Source organism: Nansenia antarctica (genome assembly GCF_963989245.1).
Source record: "Nansenia antarctica genome assembly, chromosome: 12".
In the NCBI taxonomy this organism is placed as follows: domain Eukaryota; kingdom Metazoa; phylum Chordata; class Actinopteri; order Argentiniformes; family Microstomatidae; genus Nansenia; species Nansenia antarctica.
The window spans coordinates 5,911,536-5,931,185 of record NC_137682.1 but is presented as its reverse complement, the minus strand read 5'-3'; the positions used below and the strand labels follow the sequence as shown (position 1 = coordinate 5,931,185).

General features: G+C 41.8%; 2 protein-coding genes across 2 annotated transcripts in view; one reads left to right on the top strand and one right to left on the bottom strand.

The window, feature by feature from the left end:
* Positions 1–240: 240 nt before the first annotated feature.
* LOC308168608 (serine/threonine-protein kinase N2-like) lies at positions 241–11,703 on the top strand (the record flags this gene model as incomplete). The annotated part of the gene is made up of 17 exons (XM_080543208.1): positions 241–481; positions 888–1,073; positions 1,460–1,569; positions 2,291–2,434; positions 2,881–2,956; positions 3,203–3,359; positions 3,465–3,609; positions 5,854–5,996; positions 6,333–6,402; positions 6,496–6,587; positions 7,362–7,538; positions 8,415–8,477; positions 9,141–9,217; positions 9,355–9,497; positions 9,708–9,815; positions 11,236–11,316; positions 11,500–11,703. 17 exons carry the CDS (start codon positions 241–243, stop codon positions 11,701–11,703), a joined length of 2,217 nt encoding a protein of 738 aa, XP_080399334.1.
* A 2,514-nt stretch (positions 11,704–14,217) lies between these two features.
* The window catches only part of LOC308168294 (transcription initiation factor IIB-like), a 9,492-nt gene continuing 4,059 nt past the window's right edge, over positions 14,218–19,650 (bottom strand). Inside the window, exons 4-8 of the mRNA XM_080542826.1 lie at positions 17,573–17,706; positions 17,198–17,344; positions 16,915–17,044; positions 15,909–16,190; positions 14,218–14,955 (exon numbers count right to left, since the gene is read on the bottom strand). Of these exons, the coding sequence (XP_080398952.1) occupies positions 14,660–14,955; positions 15,909–16,190; positions 16,915–17,044; positions 17,198–17,344; positions 17,573–17,706 (989 nt within the window). The 3' untranslated portion in view covers positions 14,218–14,659. The remainder of the gene's footprint in view (positions 14,956–15,908; positions 16,191–16,914; positions 17,045–17,197; positions 17,345–17,572; positions 17,707–19,650) is intronic.

The window sequence follows — 19,650 nt, the reverse complement described above, 5'->3', positions numbered from 1 at the left end:
TTGACATTTTTGAGTTAGTAATCATAAAAATACAAAGGTTCCATCTCACAAAACATAATGGAATGTAAAAACATTGACGCTCAATATCTCTGAACTACCCTAAACGGAGATTCTAGAACCTTATCATTCTAAGCTCACGCCTTGTGTCTTCCCCTTCAGTCTCTTTGAATTTAATTTCATCTCTTGGAAATGACAGGAGGACTAGATTGACCGAAGCCCCCCCCCCCCCCCCCCCCCTCCATGCTGTTGTGTGTGTTCCTCCTCCAGGCCCAGGCCCGCTTCAACGAGTCCAGTCAGAAGCTGGATCTGCTGAAGTTCTCTTTGGAGCAGAGGCTCAGCGAACTGCCCAAGAACCACCCTCGCAGCAGCGGCATCGTGGAGGAGTTGTCTCTCATGGCCGCCCCGGCCCTCAGCCCGCGCTCCAGCCTCATCTCCACCCAGAACCAGTACAGCACTGTCGCCAAGCCTGCCGCTCTCACAGGCAGGAAAAAAAATCTCTCTTTCTCTCAAATACTATGCCACTGCGCCCCTCTCTTTCCTCAAATACTATGCCACTGCGCCCCTCTCTTCCCTCAAATACTATGCCACTGTCTGCGCCCCTCTCTTCTCACCCAATACCCCCACTCTACCTCTTGCCTAGTCTCGCAGGGACTTGTCGTCTTTAGCGACGCCATACGTTTTTCTACCCAGATCATTTGGGCAGTTAGGTATGATGGAGGAGGGCCTTGCAAAATGTCCTAGCCAAGTAAAATTGCTTGCTACAATTTGTCAGAATACTCTACATATACAGTATTTTCATGTCATATTTCTGTATTATATAGCCTTTATATAATAAAATAATATGATATAATAATAAATCTTCTGTGTTTTTGATCTGGTTTACACAGGCACGTTAGAGGTCAGGCTCATGGGCTGTCAGGACCTGCTGGAGAACATTCCGGGTCGCTCCAAAGCCGGTCCGGTGCCGCTGCCCGGCTGGAGTCCCAGCGAGACCCGCTCCTCCTTCATGAGCCGGGGGAATCGGAACCGGGGCGCCAGCGCGCGGAACCTCTCCAAGAGCGAAGACTTGTCCAGTGAGTCCGACTCTTCTGAGAGTATGGGCTGTGGTGGGATTTCGTGACGTTAGAATTATAAGGTTCTATCTCCATTTTTGTCAAAATTTAGTTTTTTACATAATCTGATCCGTTAGGTGTTTATTAATGCCTGTGTGGTGTTATTTTTAAAATGTTGACATTTTTGAGTTAGTAATTCATAGAATACAAAGGTTCCATCTCACAAAACATAATGGAATGTAAAAACTTTGACGTTCTATATTCTCTGAACTGCCCTAAACGGAGATAGAACCTTATAATTCTAAGCTCACGATATATGGAAGAAGTGGCACAGGGGGTGTTGGTGTTGGTTGTCTAGGTAATGAATCAGAACAGAATGAATGTTCATTGTTGTTGTGTTTCTCCAGATGAGATCAGTGCCGTACTGAAGCTTGACAACACAGTAGTGGGACAGACCACCTGGAGGCCTGTCAGCAACCAGTCCTGGGACCAGAAGTTCACACTGGAGCTGGACAGAGTATGGAACGAACATGCGTTTGTGTCACATTTTACATGCACATTCACTCACTCATATTCAACTAATTACTATGGTAACAAATGACGATTAAGACAAAGAAACGTGGTAGCGCTAGGACAGTATTCTCATCATCCTTGCCTCTTTTCACAGGCCATTTTATCTCCGACAAACACCTGTTATTCCTTATATTGGCATTCTGAGGCAGAGACCTAATGTGATTCCATCTTCCTCAAACATGAAAGATGAAACTTCTATTGTTCTAAACTCTATTGAGCCCGAGAAAGCTCCTCCCTCAGCCCATGCTGTTGCTTGTCATTTACATCCTAGACTTGTTTATGGAAGCTAGCTGGTTAGATAGAAGTTAGCAATAGAGATGTCCAACAAGTTTTACATTTAAAAAAACGGGGGTGTTCGCTTGATCTGACGGTGCGACGACCTGTCGGTAATTTCATTTTGAGCACCAACATCCCACCCACTTCTGACTGCTCAGTAACAATTGAACAAGCTACGTTTGACAGACAAGTGTTGAACGTGCCGGAGTGTGCAGAGCGCTCTGAGTCTGTCGTTGAGAGACTAGCATCAGCCTAATATACATAGTTCTTTGGTCAGTTTTACATGTCTGTTTTACATGTCCTGTGTGTCTTTTCAACTTTTGAAAGTGTGTGGGCGTGTGATTGACTTGGTCGGTGCTTGACCTTGACTGTGTGTGTTTGACCTGCAGTCTCGAGAGCTGGAGATCTCTGTGTACTGGCGAGACTGGCGCTCCCTCTGCGCAGTGAAGTTCCTGCGACTGGAGGACTTCCTGGATAACCAGCGCCATGGGATGTGCCTCTACCTAGAGCCCCAGGGAACCCTGTTCGCTGAGGTATGATGCCACACGGGACCGGTATCAGAATTCTGAAACCGGTATACCTTCCCGCCAAAAAACCTGCTACACCGGTAGTGGTGGTGTAAAAAAATAAATCTGAATTCTGTGATTCTTGCACAAATGTAGGTTTTGTTCGTTTTTTTTCCTCTCTCTCTGGCTACTGTAGCAGGCCCAAACTCTTCCACAGTGTCACTGATAATTCCTCCCACTTAGCATATGCCAATTTATTCATTAATTAATTTATTTATTAATAAACATGTTGTGTATTGGCAAAATAATGTTATGGACTGTGTGATGGGAATTATGTAAGCTTGTACACCGTATGCTACCAGTAATACCTTCCACTGGCCCAACCCTACTGACAATACATGTACTGTATCATCAGTATACAATAATCCTGTATGTTTCTTGTATACATCGTCACTATCGTGTTTTTTGTTCAGGTGACATTTTTCAACCCTGTCATTGAGCGACGACCCAAACTGCAAAGGCAGAAGAAGATCTTCTCCAAGCAACAAGGTGAGTCTTAGTCTGAGAAAAGACTAAAAGGGGTCCCACCCAAACTGATATCCAGTTCCAACCTCAGTGGGATATCCAATAATAAAGTCAGTACTTTCACAGAAAAAGTCTGAAGTCATGACTTGTACGTTCATGTTAAGCACTGTCCATAAGGTCATGCCCTCTAGGGGTGTGATGAGGATTAAGAGAATGTGTGTTAAGGAGGTTAGAATGTCACTGACCCAGCGTACCCTCTTCCTCTCTCAGGCAAGACCTTCTTGCGTGCTCCTCAAATGAACATCAACATTGCCACCTGGGGCCGGCTCGTCAGAAGAGCCATACCCACAGTCAGCACCAACTCCTTCAGCCCTCAGGTGCCCGAGACTGGGCCTAGCAGCCTGCCGGGGTCACCAACACCCACCAGGTAGGCTAACGAAAGAAATACACAATTTCTCACTTTGTCACACACACACACAGACCAGCATGCAATACTCACTCTCACATTATGATGTGACACTGTCCCTTCCAGTGACACATTGGTGACCAAGCTGGACTTTGACAAAGAGCCCACCCCAGGACCCAAGCACTACCCTGTACCTGATGACACCAGAGAACCGCTGTCTCAACTGCCCGATAAGGAGGAAGTGCAGGTGCGAACGGAGGTTACTATGGAGGTACTTGATAGAGGAAGTGCAGGTGAAGTCATGGGTCACCATCGGCATGAGAGATAGCGGGAAATGATCTTGTTGTGAACATGGGGCACAATTTATTGTCCAAGACTTGTCTGTCACTACTGGATAGAGCTGTCATGGCCTTTGTTGAAAGGAAGAGGAAGTACATTTGCAATGACAATGGTTATGCTAATCACAATCTCAGTTGAAGAGTTTGTTCCAGCAAATTATAACGTAGGGTTGGGCGGTGTCCAATTTTTGACACTTTTGTTAGACAGTCCCCAAATGTCACCACGCTATACAGTATTACTGCAGGGTTGAAAATCACATTGTAGGGCTTTGGGTGAGGCGCCAACTTTAAATAATGAATTTGTGACAGTGGCTGGTGAAAGGTGGACCAGGGCCCTTGCTCCAGCCTGTCCGCCAACCTGCTCGAATACTTTCCGCGAGCAGCGATGTAATTCTTCTGAGGAGGAGAAACGGTCATGTGACACGTCATTATGATCGCTTCTAAATAGTTAGTCATATTAGGTTGTTTATTTGACAAATTACATTGTTTACAAAACGTTCTGTCATCACTTTCATAGCGGACTTCAACCACACAGACAGTGGTGCTGGACAAACACTCTTAAACCCTATAACGCCTAAAAACCATGAAATAATGCAGGAACATTTTCATTTTTTGAATTCTGTCAATTTGGACTATATTGAACCTTTAGAAACATTATTTTTTTAAATTTAATTTTCATGAATGGGTTAACATAGGACCTGGGACCTAAATACCTGCAGTACCACATTTGATACGCACTTTCTGACGCGATTTTTACTATAAAATACATCATGAAATATACAGTAATTATGATCTTTGCTTCAAACAACTAGATACTCATGTTGGATATCAGTAAGAAATGTAATATTCTTACCTTAACCGTTGCTAAAATAGCAAAGATGGGGGACGGACAACGTTCTGGGCTTGTTTAGTATTTATTTTTATTTTTTAAATCACATTGCATCATGAAAATGCGCACCCCAATCCTCATAAGCATGTTGTATGCAATTAGATGGCAGAATAGGTATCTTACCTGCCATCCGGTGGATTTACGCGGTACTGCGTTTAACTTTTCACCCATTTTGAGGTCAAACAAAAAAAGCCCTGAAGACACATCACATAATGATGTGTGCGGCGTTATAGGGTTACGGTGTTTATTATGTGCACATTGCGCTGCAGATTTTTTTTTATGACAGTATTGAAACGGATACCATTGCTATTACCGCCCAACCCTAAACTGATGCCTAATTTCCTGCCTTTTAATGTTCTGGGGAGATTTGTGTTGCTCCTGCCACTACTACATTAGCCACGCCATTACATGAATTACCCCAAAATAATGATGCTGAATGAACCCAGGATAACACTCGCTTGTTAGCATGCACCTCATCTCATCCCATTCGTGAGTTTAGAATGATAAGGTTCTATCTCCGTTTAGAATGATAAGGTTCTATCTCCGTTTAGAATGAGAAGGTTCTATCTCCGTTTAGAATGAGAAGATTCTATCTCCGTTTAGAATGAGAAGGTTCTATCTCCGTTTAGAATGAGAAGGTTCTATCTCCGTTTAGAATGATAAGGTTCTATCTCCGTTTAGAATGATAAGGTTCTATCTCCGTTTAGAATGAGAAGGTTCTATCTCCGTTTAGAATGAGAAGGTTCTATCTCCGTTTAGAATGAGAAGGTTCTATCTCCGTTTAGAATGATAAGGTTCTATCTCCGTTTAGAATGAGAAGGTTCTATCTCCGTTTAGAATGAGAAGGTTCTATCTCCGTTTAGAATGATAAGGTTCTATCTCCGTTTAGAATGATACGGTTCTATCTCCGTTTAGAATGAGAAGGTTCTATCTCCGTTTAGAATGAGAAGGTTCTATCTCCGTTTAGAATGATAAGGTTCTATCTCCGTTTAGGGCAGTTCAGAGATATTGAGCGTCAAAGTTTTTACATTCCATTATGTTTTGTGAGATGAAACCTTTGTATTTTATCAATTACTAACTCAAAAATGTCAACATTTAAAAAAATAACACCACACAGGCATTAATAAACACCTAATGGATCAGATTATGTAAAAAAAAAAAAAAAAATAGAACCTTATAATTCTAACGTCACGCATTGTCAAAGAGTGAATATTATAGCCACTGCCATTGACAGTGGAGTCTGAAGTGTGTGTCCCCTCCTCCTGACGTGTGTGTGCCCACTCTGCAGGATGCTCTGGCGTCGTTTGACTTCCTGAACAAAAGGAACAGCCTGGCAGTGAAGTCAGAACTGGACGGTGTGGTAGAGCATCCAGAGATCCAGCCACCAGACCTAGAACTCACTGCAATTCAGAAGGACGACACAGAGATAAGGTAAAGGTCCACATGACCATATGTGACCTCCAAACATGTTAGACCTTTTTGTTAGACAGATTTTATTCTGATGCATTCTGATGCATCCTTCTAGCTATATTATTGATGTTGTTCCCAGTTAGTTACCATGAGAGGGCATATTTTTAAACTTCAAGCTTTAATTATCTTTAACTGTTTTGTCTTGTAAGGTGTTCTTGAAAGGCGCCCATAAATAAAATGTATTATTATTATTATTATTATTATCATTATTATTTTCCCTGTCAAGCCTAGAGTTTGTCTCATTGTTCCTTCATCATGATGTATATTCTAATTGTGGCTGATATAATAATGTTTCAGGGAAGAAGAACAATTTAGTCTCAAAGACTTCAAATGTGTGGCAGTTCTTGGACGTGGTCATTTTGGAAAGGTACATACCCAACTCTATATTTTTAAAGCTCCCTCTAAAGAAATTGGCTGTTTTGAAATTCAACCTAACCTCTCTAAAATGGCTCTTCCACAGGTGTTGTTAGCGGAGTATAAAAGCACAGGGGAAATGTTTGCCATCAAAGCCTTGAAGAAAGGAGACATTGTGGCTCGTGACGAGGTGGACAGGTAAGGGCTCAAACTGTGCATGTGCATTAGGATGCCTAGCAGAACAGCTTATACTGGGATGTATAACTTGTTTGTTCACATAACACGTTATTAAGAAGGAAAGCCCGTTATTCCATTGTGAATGGGTCTCCTAACAACAAACTCTGGACAACCAGAGTGTGGGGCAAATGTATTGTAGTTAAAAAGGAATTGACTGCCAATGGCATTGGAAAAAACCTGATATAGCTACGTAGAGTACTATATGCTATATATATCATATAGAAACATGATCTAGCTACGTAGAGTACTATATACTATATATATATCATATAGAAACATGATCTAGCTACATAGAGTACTATATACTATATATATATCATATAGAAACATGATCTAGCTACGTAGAGTACTATATACTATATATATATCTTATAGAAACATGATCTAGCTACGTAGAGTACTATATACTATATACATATCATATAAAAACATGATATAGCTATGTAGATATCCTATTCATCACCACACTGGGCGTTCATCCCAACTCTGCTACCTGTGCCCACATACAGTAAATACTTGATCTTACATCTCTTATATTTGCAATGTAAAGAGTGTCTCACTCGATCCAGCAGTTAGCTCTGCTATCCATGGTCCACATGTTGGGGGGGGTCGAACACCCAGGCTGTATATTCCTACTGTGATCATCTCTTTCTACAAATAAAATGAACAAAAATAGGAAAGTACAGCCTCACTCGTATCTCTAGCTAACATCTTTGTCTCTGTTTTCTCTCCCAGCCTGATGTGCGAGAAGCGGATCTTTGAGGCGGTGAACAGTGTGCGCCACCCGTTTCTGGTCAACCTGTTTGCATGCTTCCAGACCAAGGAACACGTGTGCTTTGTTATGGAGTACGCCGCCGGGGGAGACCTGATGATGCACATCCACGCTGACGTCTTCTCAGAGCCCAGGGCCATGTGAGTGAGCAGCCCCAGAGCAAATAGACAAACCCTGACGTTAGAATTATAAGGTTCTAGCTCCATTTTTGTCAAAATTTTGTTTTTTACATAATCTGATCCATTAGGTGTTTATTAATGCATGTGTGGTGTTATTTTTTTAAATATTGACATTTTTGAGTTAGTAATTAATAAAATACAAAGGTTCCATCTCACAAAACATAATGGAATGTAAAAACTTTGACGCTCAATATCTCTGAACTACCCTAAACGGAGATATAACCTTATCATTCTAAGCTCACGAAACACTTAACATTTCAGATTGACATACTGTTGTGATCCTGCTTGTTATAGTGTAGATTTCAGAAGTCTTTGAATAGAAAAATAACACTTTGAGGGTTACGTGTTTTATAGTCTGGTTTTGTCCACGTTGATACTAGCACTACACACACACAACACCTTGCCCTCTTGTGTTGTGTTCAGTAGGCATGAAACGGGAGAGAACGTTTTGAAACTGATGAACTCAATGCTTGTGGTTGTTTTCCCCAAAAAATATTCTTCTGTTTGTAATCCCTACTAAACATTCCAAGTCATGTTCATTCAACTGCTGGATTATCAATTTATTCCATTCCTTTTGAACTGACCCGACTAAAAGGTGTTTTTGTCTCGTAATTGTAATATCATGATTACTCACTTTGTGAGCTTACCAGAGCTTTTGCTGCACTGAGATCATATTCAGAGGCTCCTTATTATCAGTTTTACCAGAATGCTAGGTGTCTTAGGTATCTTCTCTTACCAGTATCTTGTTTTACTTACCTACTAAGTATTCTCTAATGGTTTATTCCTTGCTGTAGTCTGTCCTCCTAGCTAATATCAGTGGTTCTCCCCCTTCCATAGATTTTATGCAGCTTGTGTCGTTTTGGGATTGCAGTTCTTACATGACCATAAGATTGTATACAGGTAAGAACCACTTCATACATTCTATAGAGATATGCTCTGCTATGAATTTACACTCACCAAACACTTTATTAGGAACACCTGTACACATCTCAACAGTCAAAGCTGGTGGAGGTGGTGTAATGGTGTGGGGAATGTTTTCTTGGCGCACTTTGGGTCTGTTAATGCCAATCAATCATCGCTTGAATGCCACAGCCTATTTGAGTGTTGTTGCTGACCATGTGCATTCCTTCATGGCCACAGTGTACCCATCTTCTAATGGCTACTTCCAGCATGATAATGCACCATGTCACAAAGCAAAAGTAATCTCAAACTGGTTTCATGAACATGACTATGAGTTCAGAGTTATTCAGTGGCCTTCCCAGTCACCGGATCTAAATCCAATAGTACACCTTTAGGATGTGGTAGAATGGGAGATTCACAGCTTGAAAGTGCACCTGGAAAACACATTGAAGAATCGCAGGGATTGCGTGATATAATCATGTCATCATGGACCCAAATCTCAAAGGAATGTTTCCAGTCTTGTGGAATCAATGCAGCGAAGAAATTAGTCTGTTTTGAGAGCAAAGGGAGACCCTCCCCAGTATTAGTATAGTGTTCCTAATGAAGTGTACAGTGTTTGTATATAATGAGGTGAAAATGTAATTATCATTTTGAACTTTTCAGAGATCTGAAGCTGGACAACCTGCTCTTGGACACAGAGGGCTATGTTAAGATTGCTGATTTTGGCCTATGTAAAGAGGGTAATGGACCTAAAGCCTCAATCCTAAAATGACTTCAAGTATCATAAATTCTATTAAATGCTCTTGATATTTAATGTGAGTATCACCTTTTATTTTGTCATGATAACTTTAGGATTTGCAATTGTGTGTTCCATCAGGAATGGGGTTCAGGGACCGCACCAGTACATTCTGTGGCACGCCAGAGTTTCTGGCCCCAGAGGTTCTGACGGAGACGTCATACACACGTGCAGTGGACTGGTGGGGTCTGGGGGTCCTCATCTTTGAGATGCTGGTCGGGGAGGTCAGTGGCTCTTATCTGTTCCCAAATTTGAATTATTTTAGTGCCTTCATCACATAATTTACAGCTGTGACTTTGTTTTTGTCACATCATGCTCATAGTTCAGTAAATAGTCAGTGAGTACTTAAAAAGATGATTCTAGAACATATACAATTTGAAAGTGCATCGGTAAAAAACGTTAACAGAATGTACTGTATGTGTTTTCCCATTCAGTCTCCTTTCCCTGGTGACGATGAGGAGGAGGTGTTCGACAGCATCGTAAACGATGAAGTACGCTACCCGAGGTTCCTCTCGACGGAGGCTATCTCGATCATGCGACGGGTGGGTTCTGGATCCCTGGAGAATTCTAGAACCTTCTAGAGTATTCTAGAATACTATCCTTGGTTTGATCTCTTCTGGAGAATGTCCTATCCTCGGTTTGATCTCTTTGGGGGGGGGGGGGGGGGGGAAACACCTAACTGCTCGTCATTATATTTATAAGCAAGTGTGAAATTAAAGCATTTCTAATGGTTTGTAAAGGTTCTTAATTACTATGTTTAAACCTGTAGTGATAAGGGAATTAGATCCCTTGAATTAAATATGTCATTGTCGAAGGCCGTTTTCATCCTGAAAAGCACTTTCTAAAATGTAATGTCATGGAAGGACACAGTTTTGTTTACAATTGGCCAGGAGGGGTCTAAGGAAAAGGACTCAATGATTCATGTCTATCTGTCTCTGGTGTGTCTGGTGCGTCTTCAGATGGCAGACTAGCAGAAACTACATTTCACCTTGGGGGGTCAGAGGTGGGCAGACTTATGAACAGCAGCACCGTTAAACATCAAATATACAGCAGCCATGCCAGGGTCTATGCCAGGGTCTATGCCAGGGTCTATGCCAGGGTCTATGCCAGGGTCTATGCCAGGGTCTATGCCGGGGTCTATGCCGGGGTCTATGCCGGGGTCTATGCCGGGGTCTATGCCGGGGTCTATGCCGGGGTCTATGCCGGGGTCTATGCCGGGGTCTATGCCAGGGTCTATGCCAGGGTCCATGCCAGGGTCCATGCCAGGGTCCATGCCAGGGTCTATGCCAGGGTCTGTGCCAGGGTCTATGCCAGGGTCCGTGCCAGGGTCCATGCCAGGGTCCATGCCAGGGTCTATGCCAGGGTCTATGCCAGGGTCTGTGCCAGGGTCTATGCCAGGGTCCATGCCAGGGTCCATGCCAGGGTCTATGCCAGGGTCTATGCCAGGGTCTGTGCCAGGGTCTATGCCAGGGTCTATGCCAGGGTCTATGCCAGGGTCTATGCCAGGGTCTATGCCAGGGTCCATGCCAGGGTCTATGCCAGGGTCTATGCCAGGGTCTATGCCAGGGTCCATGCCAGGGTCTATGCCAGGGTCTATGCCAGGGTCTATGCCCGGGTCTATGCCAGGGTCTATGCCAGGGTCTATGCCAGGGTCTATGCCAGGGTCTATGCCAGGGTCTATGCCAGGGTCTATGCCAGGGCGTAATATCGCACCACTTTTTCACAAGGCACCAATGGAATACTTAAATACTATATATAGTATAGCGCCACCATTTGGCCAGATGGCATGACAGGTGTGGCCTACAGCCTATTACCATCTTACCAATTTGCATCCTCCTATGCCTTACCATGTAACAGTTATTATTTGCATTACAAAACAACAGCTTAGACCACTATTAAAAAAAACAGTAGTAGCGTTGAATGACAGCTTCAGTGTTAACTCTACACCCTTTTTGCTTGTAGCTCTTGAGGAGGAGTCCAGAAAGGCGTCTGGGGGCGGGAGAGCGAGATGCAGAAGAAGTAAAGAAACATCTGTTCTTCAGAGTAAGTTACATTTGTGATATTTTCAACACGGCCACTGTAATCTTCCAACAGATGATGATGCATAATGACATAGTTAGGCGACACAATGTTCACGAAAAACTAACTCTTATCCTGGACATTACAAGCCTGTTCTCAGAGGTTAACCTTTTGTTCCACCAATGTTCCTATTCCTTTATCTCCCAGAATATGGACTGGAATGGACTACTGGCCAAGAAGGTGAAGCCTCCGTTTGTGCCGACCATCCAAGACTCCAATGACGTCAGCAATTTTGATGACGAATTTACCTCAGAAGCGCCCATCCTGACCCCGCCTAGAGAGCCACGGGTGCTGAGTGGGGAAGAGCAGGACATGTTCTCTGAATTTGACTATATTGCAGACTGGTGTTAGCCCCCGCCCCCCCCCCCCCTCCTCCCAACACAAACAGACACATCCCCTCTCCACAAACACACTGTGAACCAACACAGCGCTGACTGTACAACTCACATTTTAAACTCTCCCCTCTTTTGAAAACGTCAAGAGGGAACGTCTAACGTCGCTCTTCTAACCTTCGAGCGCACTCTGTGCCATTGAAAGACAAAGCCCAATTTATTTTTTAACAAAATGAAGAACTTTTTTTTTTAACAAAAGAGGAAAAAACAAAACAAGATATTTGCTCTTGAGAAACTGAGTGAAGAGGGAAGGGATGCCTCCTGCAAAATGTTGTGTCTATTGTCTGACCACTGAGAATGTTTTCATATGAACTCTGTCAAGGAAATGGTAACATCACAATCATGTTATTCATTGTCACTGTCTGTTTTTGATCTGTACAGAATATATTCCTCTGTAATTTTTGTGACGAGCCCTCTGCCATAACTAAACGGCTTTATCTCTGTAAGGTTGATAATGTCTGCCATGTGTTACAAAATGTTGTGCTCTAAGCATAATCACTGAACTAAGGTTTTAAGACAACAAACATCTTGACTACTACTGCTTCGTGACTTGAAACCCAAGGAAGATTTTCCGCTCAATACTTTCTTCAATCCTGTTCTTAATCCCCCAGAATCCCCCAAGAGTCCATACATTTTCCTGTTACTGATCAGTGGGCTTCTGTCACATGAATTCAATGACAAAACCTACCAAAGCTAACTGCTAATGTATGTCCGAAGTTAAGAATTATGGCCCAGGAAACAGCAGGTTGTTTCGACAGCTGATTATTAAACAAAAGCAGTCCATCCATTGTTAAAGCGACTTTTGATATTACAACACTATTATCCCTCATGTTCTGTGATCATGTTAGTTTTACATGAGCTTTCACTGTATATCGGAAGATGACATGTGGGTGTTTTTATGCCTATATGGTTTTTGGTATACAGAATCGTTGATGGTAACATGAACAGTTCTACATCACAGCAGACCAATGCCATTAGACTAATCATGATTGTTTGGAAAGAGCACATCATATTTTAAAAAAACCTGTTATAGCTCTGTGGGCTTCCCAGCATCAAAAGGCATATATCTGAAAATGCCAACTCCAATCCCTGTAGACTAGCAATGTTGTGGTCAAGTGGGTAGAATCAATTTCTTCTAGCATTTCTATTTGAATTCACTTCAGCTCAAGGTTCAATACATGTAAGTAGACATTACTGCCCTCAATGATTGGAGTTGGACTTAGTCAAATGAAAGGCTGACCCCCAAGTCACTGATTCAAGTACAGCTGACTACCAAAATCCATTCACCCAGTCCTTACAGTGGGCCTAGGGAAACAGTGATGAACGATGAACTAACAGTAAACCTAGTTCAGTGCCAGTTTGTACAGACATGTTGATATGAATTACTACAGGGGAGGGCAGGGTATATGTACACACAATTAAGCTGAAAGCACTAATTTTATCAAAATGTTTTGTATCTATGTTTAGCAGAATTATAAAAAAAATTTGATTGTACAAAGTTGTTTTTAATATTTCCCCCAATGCTTAAATGGCTGCTTGAGCATGTTGCGAAAAACAGACAAGCGCTTTTTGAATGGTACACCACATTGAAGTTACTCTAAACTGTTGACCCTGGTGTAAAAAAAAGAAAGCATTTTGCAGTCATTGTTACCTATCATGAATGCACATATTAAACCTTTTTATTAGAGCTGTGTTACTTTGTCTGCATGTTGTATACTGTTGAATTGGACTCGATTGGGAATGACTAGGCAGAAAGTCAGGACACCTCAGATGGTACGGTAAGTGGCCAAGCTAAATCTTAGGGCCAATCCCAATTCACCCCTACGGCTTCGTTTTGCGCATTCACGTTTAGGGTAGGGGTGTCCCAATTCATCCAATTAAAAAAAATGGCATTATCCATCGATAATATTACATAATAACAACTGCTCGGATTAGATTGCGAGTTGTTTATTAATAAGTAATTACAGAGAAAGTAATGACATTTCCGCATTGAATAGAGCGACATAACATTTCTGTAGATGATTTGCAATGCATGCTGGAATCAAGGGGTACGGCTTCAAAGCTAGTCTGGTCCTGAAATCGCTCGAAACTATAGCTAGCCCTCCGATTTACCCCTTCCCCTCTGTGAAATGTGAATTACCCTAAACGTGAACGTGCAAAACGAAGCCGTAGGGGTGAATTGGGATTGGCCCTTAATCCTATCCTTTCTGTAGGAATCAAAACGTGGCTTCAGTTTTTCTTTCGCTTTAACATGTTTTCTGAAAGCATAGCTAATTTTCTCTTAACACAAATCAAAAAAACTCACGAATCTTTCGGAAAACAGTATGATCAGCGGAAAACACTGCTATGATAAGATTATCAGTAGACCTTTTGCATTTTCAGTGTTACACTACATATGTACAGTAGCCTGTTATAAACTTGTGTTTTCATACTTAAATATAAAACACAAATACAAGAATAGAATGTTCTTTTTTTTATTCTAAAATACTGTACATCTCAGCAATGACAGTTGGATTTGTAAAGTGTTCTTCGTACATAAACAAACAAAACAATAATTAAAAAAAGCCTTCTGCATATACTCTAAACACAAAGGAAATTAGGCTGCATCCTGCCTTTCGTTCCTGTTTTCCCACAGGACCTCGTCCACATCACAGGCAATGTTCTCCCTGGCCAAGCAGTGGGGAAAGTATCGCCTGGCATGACGCGTCCAGCCCTGATATATACTTCAGCAGGTACATCACCACATGCGTCCTCCGTTGCTTGTAGGAGGGGTATACGTTCATAGACCTTCCAACGCCAAGTTGAAAGAAACTCCTCTATAGGGTTGAGAAATTGAGAATATTGTGGCAGAAAAACGTGGGTAGTCGATGAACCAGTTGCAGACCAGAGCAGCCCGGTGGAAGCCCTGCTCTGGGCTATCCATCTGTTGGGCTGGGGTGAGGATATTGTGTCGTGTGTCCAGAAAAGTGATGAGATGAGCACTGTTGTAGGGGCCAAAGGTTGCAGAGCATTACAGACCATGGCCGTTCCCCACATGAGACTAACCTGGGAGCTATACTGCATGGGACCTTCCTCTTCCTGACCCGGCAGATTGCCTGTCTGTCCACTGGGGTGTCGAATTTGAAGTCTGCGGGGAAGAGGTCTGCGGCGCGAGGGTAGATGAGGCGGTATGACTGTTTGATCGTAACCACACCAGCGATGTCTCCGATCTCTACCAAAAGGGTCAGATGCACAGAAATCGTGACGTTAGAATTATAAGGTTCCATCTCCATTTTTGTCAAAATTTTAGTTTTTTTTACATGATCTGATCCATTAGGTGTTTATTAATGCCTGTGTGGTGTTATTTTTTTAAATGTTGACATTTTTGAGTTAGTAATTAATAAAATACAAAGGTTCCATCTCACAAAACATGGAATGGAATGTAAAAACCTTGACGCTCAATATCTCTGAACTGCCCTAAACGGAGATAGAACCTTATCATTCTAAACTCACGAAATGTCTAGGGGTGCCTTTTACTAACAAGTAGTTTACAGATCATTAACAGGGTATATACAGGAATCTTGAGGTTAATTTGAAAGTGACAGTTGGATCTAAGTGACAGTTGACACTAGAACAGCCGTGTCTATGTTACCTACTCAGGGTATATACAGGAATCTTGAGGTTCATTTCAATACCTTTCTAAGACTTTTTAAAGACATTGTCAATATTTTTCCAGACCTCACCGCCACTTCAAGCTGTAACCGTTTACAGTGACACCTTTAACTTAACAGTTTTAGTTTGCAATAGACTAGACCACTATCATACAACAGAATTTCTGGTTCATCTTTGTTTTTTAATAAAAGTAATAAATTCATGAACTTTAACTAAAAGTTTTTAGGACTCAAACTCTTTGGACAGAGTCTAATTCAGAAAAATACCAACAAAATTCAAGACCTCATAAAAAGACGTAATACTTATTAACGGTCTTGATTTTCCCAAAATGTATTTATCAACTTTTAATACTTTTCAAGACACCGCAGATACCCTGATTAAATACCTTCATAATTCTTGGAAAGCAATTTGTAAAGCTTAGCTATATGGTTGAGAGTTTTGAAATGCATGAGTTTGTTGGGTTTTATACAGGTTATGAATCCTACACATTGGCGTAAAAAAGTCCAACCTCACCTTTCATGGTCTTCTTCTCAGCAGAGGCCTGGGAGGCCATGTAGATGGCTGCAGCAGCCACAGAGATGGGGCTGCGCCCAGGCACTAGGTCCAGCTCCACAGCCTTCCTCGCAATGTAGGTGGCAGCCATCTGCACCTGCTTGGGCAGGCCCAGGTTGGAGCAGAAACGGGACATAAAGTCTCCTGTGGTGATCAGGTCGACACTGATCTCCAGGGCCTTCAGGATCAGCTTGAAGCAGCGGCCTATCACCTTCATTGAAACACCGGACACGGCACAGATTTCTGTACAGGAGGAAAGGTAATCCTTTAGTTACAAGTAATTATACAACAGTTAGTTCCGACCAAGTAATTTCATTGGACAAGAGGCATTCCATGACTGCTGATATACCGTATAACAGCACTGGGACTTATATGCATCACTCCGCCGCACTAGTGTTCTACTAAATGACCGTTAATTAGACTACATGTTTGTGTTCAGGTTACTAGGCAACAGTCCATTTGAAGTTCCGTTGCGGAACTATTTTTTTTATTTTTTTTATAAATTGATTAAATAAATAAACAAACAAATCATTATCTGTTGTCGCTTATTACTGTTAACTAATAAATCACACTGTAGAACTGTTGTATAAAAGCAATATCACACCCAATATCACACTTGAGGTTGTGCTGTTATAATGAATCACAGCCGTGCTGATATTCAGTATAACACACTCCCTCTCGTGACGTGTGATATTGCTTAAGTGAATCTCATGATCAAGGAGGCTCTCACAAGATATGTGACAGGGTCTGGTAAAAATAAAAGTCCTCATACAGATTATGAAAGTGCAGCTGTAAGCTTTCAGATGTGTCATACATTGAAATCTTGAAATCAAATAGTTGAAGAAGATTATTTGAATGATAAAAAATTATGCATAATGACAAAAATATAATATAATAATGACGGGAAAATATTTCATGACCCACATTTCTAGAAGACTAGTATGTTATCTCGTAACATTCAGCTCACCTTTAAATGTCCGGGGCACACCTTCTTGTCTGCAGGCGATGTAGAGGCAGGCTGAGGCAATGGCGTCGTTACTTCGCACCTTCAAGCTCTTCTGTTCGTACACTTGTTTAAATAAGTTATTTGTTCTGTCCTGAGGGTAAAAAAAAAACACAGTTTCAAGCAAAGTCCCTTTTAATGTTGTGGTCTTCAAACTGGTTGAAAAGTAAAACCCCCATGTTCAACAAAGAATTAACTAAAGAGGCACAAAGCATGTGATAGCTCTCAAATCAGGCAGGCCACTCACTATGATGTTCCTTGGTAGGTTGATCCGATCTGCCATGGTGGTAATCTCTTCGAAGGCGTTTAGCATGGCCCGGTCTGAGCTGCTCATGGTCCGGCGGTTCTGGTACTTAGAGTTGCCGTACTCATCAAAGCTAGCTGCACCGGTTCCCTAAAGTGACCACAGAACCAAGACAGAACACATTTGCCCAGAAAAGCTCATGACAATGTCATCTCTCTGAAAGGCAATAAAGTAATCTGACTATAAGACCATGTCAGTCAAAGCATAACAACTGTGAAGACAAAACAATGAAGTCTGTTTGTCACACTGAACAATGTCAGGTAGCAGTGTCTGACTGTCCATGTTAAGCTGCTCCAGTTGAGACGCCCCCCTGCGTACCTTGCTGATCATAGTGGTCAGGTCTCCTCCGTTCAGCAGTGGATTCTGTGCGTCTCCCACTCTGGATGGGTCTTTGGTAGCTTTCTCATTGGTAAAGGTTCTCCACTCAGAGCCCACATCAATGACCCGGTCACCTGTGTGATGATGAGATCATTTTACATAATGGGCTATGTTCGAATAGCTTCAAAAAACTCTATTTCCTAGTCCACTCTAGCTGGGTAAGAGGTGACAATGATATTGTTAGAGCTAAAATTCAATAATGGCAGCCTGTTTCGTTTCAAGATGTATAAGAAAAGATATTTAATATTCTTCTGCAGAAGGAGGAAGTTTACAGGTTCGTCAGACGCATCTGAACGATTCAAAGTTCCTCGTAAAGTCCAGATCATTCATCACATCTCTGTATATATACACTCAGGTAAGAGGTCCGCCCTCGGGTGGGGTCTAGACCAATCATGAGCAATGGGTGTGGACTTGTACATTGAGGAAGATGATGGGGGATGAAGGTTAAGGGGGAATCGGCCCCCACTTTCTCCTAGTTACACAAAGGTGAAAAAGGAACACAATAGCCACAAACTGGTTTAGTCTGGTCTTAGAGTACTGGGTCTGGGGAAACACAAAAGTCCAAAACTGCTCTAGATGGCTTGGTCCATCTCGGGAGAAAAGAGAGCAATCAGGTCTTTGTAATCATTTAAATGTGTCTGTTGTCTAGCCAATGTCAAGCTTCAAGTAGAGAAACTGGTTTCATTGTGTGGTTACAACAGGAAATCAGTTTATATAGCTTTGCCCTAGATATCCAAAGTTTGAATCTTAAATGTAGAGAATTAGGGATGCACGATATTATCGGCACCGATATTTATCGGCCCGATAATGGGAAATTAATGTTTATCGGTATTTATCGGTTTTATAACATTTTAGCCGATATAGAGCCGATAATATGAAGCCGGAAATATTTCTGCTTCCGGTTTCCGCGCTCATGATGCTGCGCCTGCGTACAGGCACGCAGTGTATAGACGACAGCGAAACATGTCTTCTCCGGTGTGTCTGACATTCTGTTTCTGAGGCAGATAGTGCAGGTTCAGCGTTTGCAATTTGCAATACATGTTCGACAAAAGTTCGGAGAGGAGGGCAGAGGTCTACGAGTTACAACACAACGAATCTCATAAGTCACCTTAAGATTCACCATTGCAAGCACGCTGTATGGAAGGAATATCTAAGCCGCCGCTATTTTGCAGAGTAGCAGAAGGTAGCCTAGCCGCGAACAAAAAAAGCTGCGGTGAGAATGTGAATGTAGGACAAGTTGTTTACAAGGAAAACATGCACTTTTTGTTTTCCCATGTCAGTGCAATTTATTTTGAATTCTTATGCAAAACGTTTGATGGGCTTTATCACAACCTACCTCATCCTCATGCACTAAAAGTAGCATAGCCCAGCCCTTTTCAGTTGCTTTATTAAGCATACTAGTGTAGCCTACTATGTGCCTTGTGTCATTCTGTTTATCTGCAGACTAAGCAGCCATTTGGCACTAGTTTCTGTAAAAGTTCTATAAAACTTTTGGTTCTTTAAAAGTCTTTATTTTTGTATTGACTGATGCACTTTATTTATTTATTTTTTGATATTTTATTTATGCATTTTCAATTTACAGGGATAGACAAGATGCACTTTATTTTTGACACTTTTTTGATCTAATTACTCTTAGGTGAGCCTTTTTTGTTTTCATAAAAGGAGGCCAGATCTTGGCTAAAAAAAAGCATTGTGCACTGTCTATAACAGATTCTGTTTGTTAGAGGAAATAATAAATGAACATTTGAAGAGTCAGAAGTGTTCTCTTTGTTGTGTTAACAATAGTGAGATTTGGTGAGATCACTATGGAATATTAAATCATCAATCTTTGCTCACTACATAGCCTTTCTTACCTTCAGGTGTGCATGAACTACAGGTTATCAACTGTGAAATTATATCTGTTCTCATATCGGTTCTCATATCGGTTATCGGCCACGAGAAGCGGGTAAACATCGGTATCGGTTGGAAAAAAATGCATATCGTGCATCCCTAGTTTTATCTATTTACCTCTTATATTT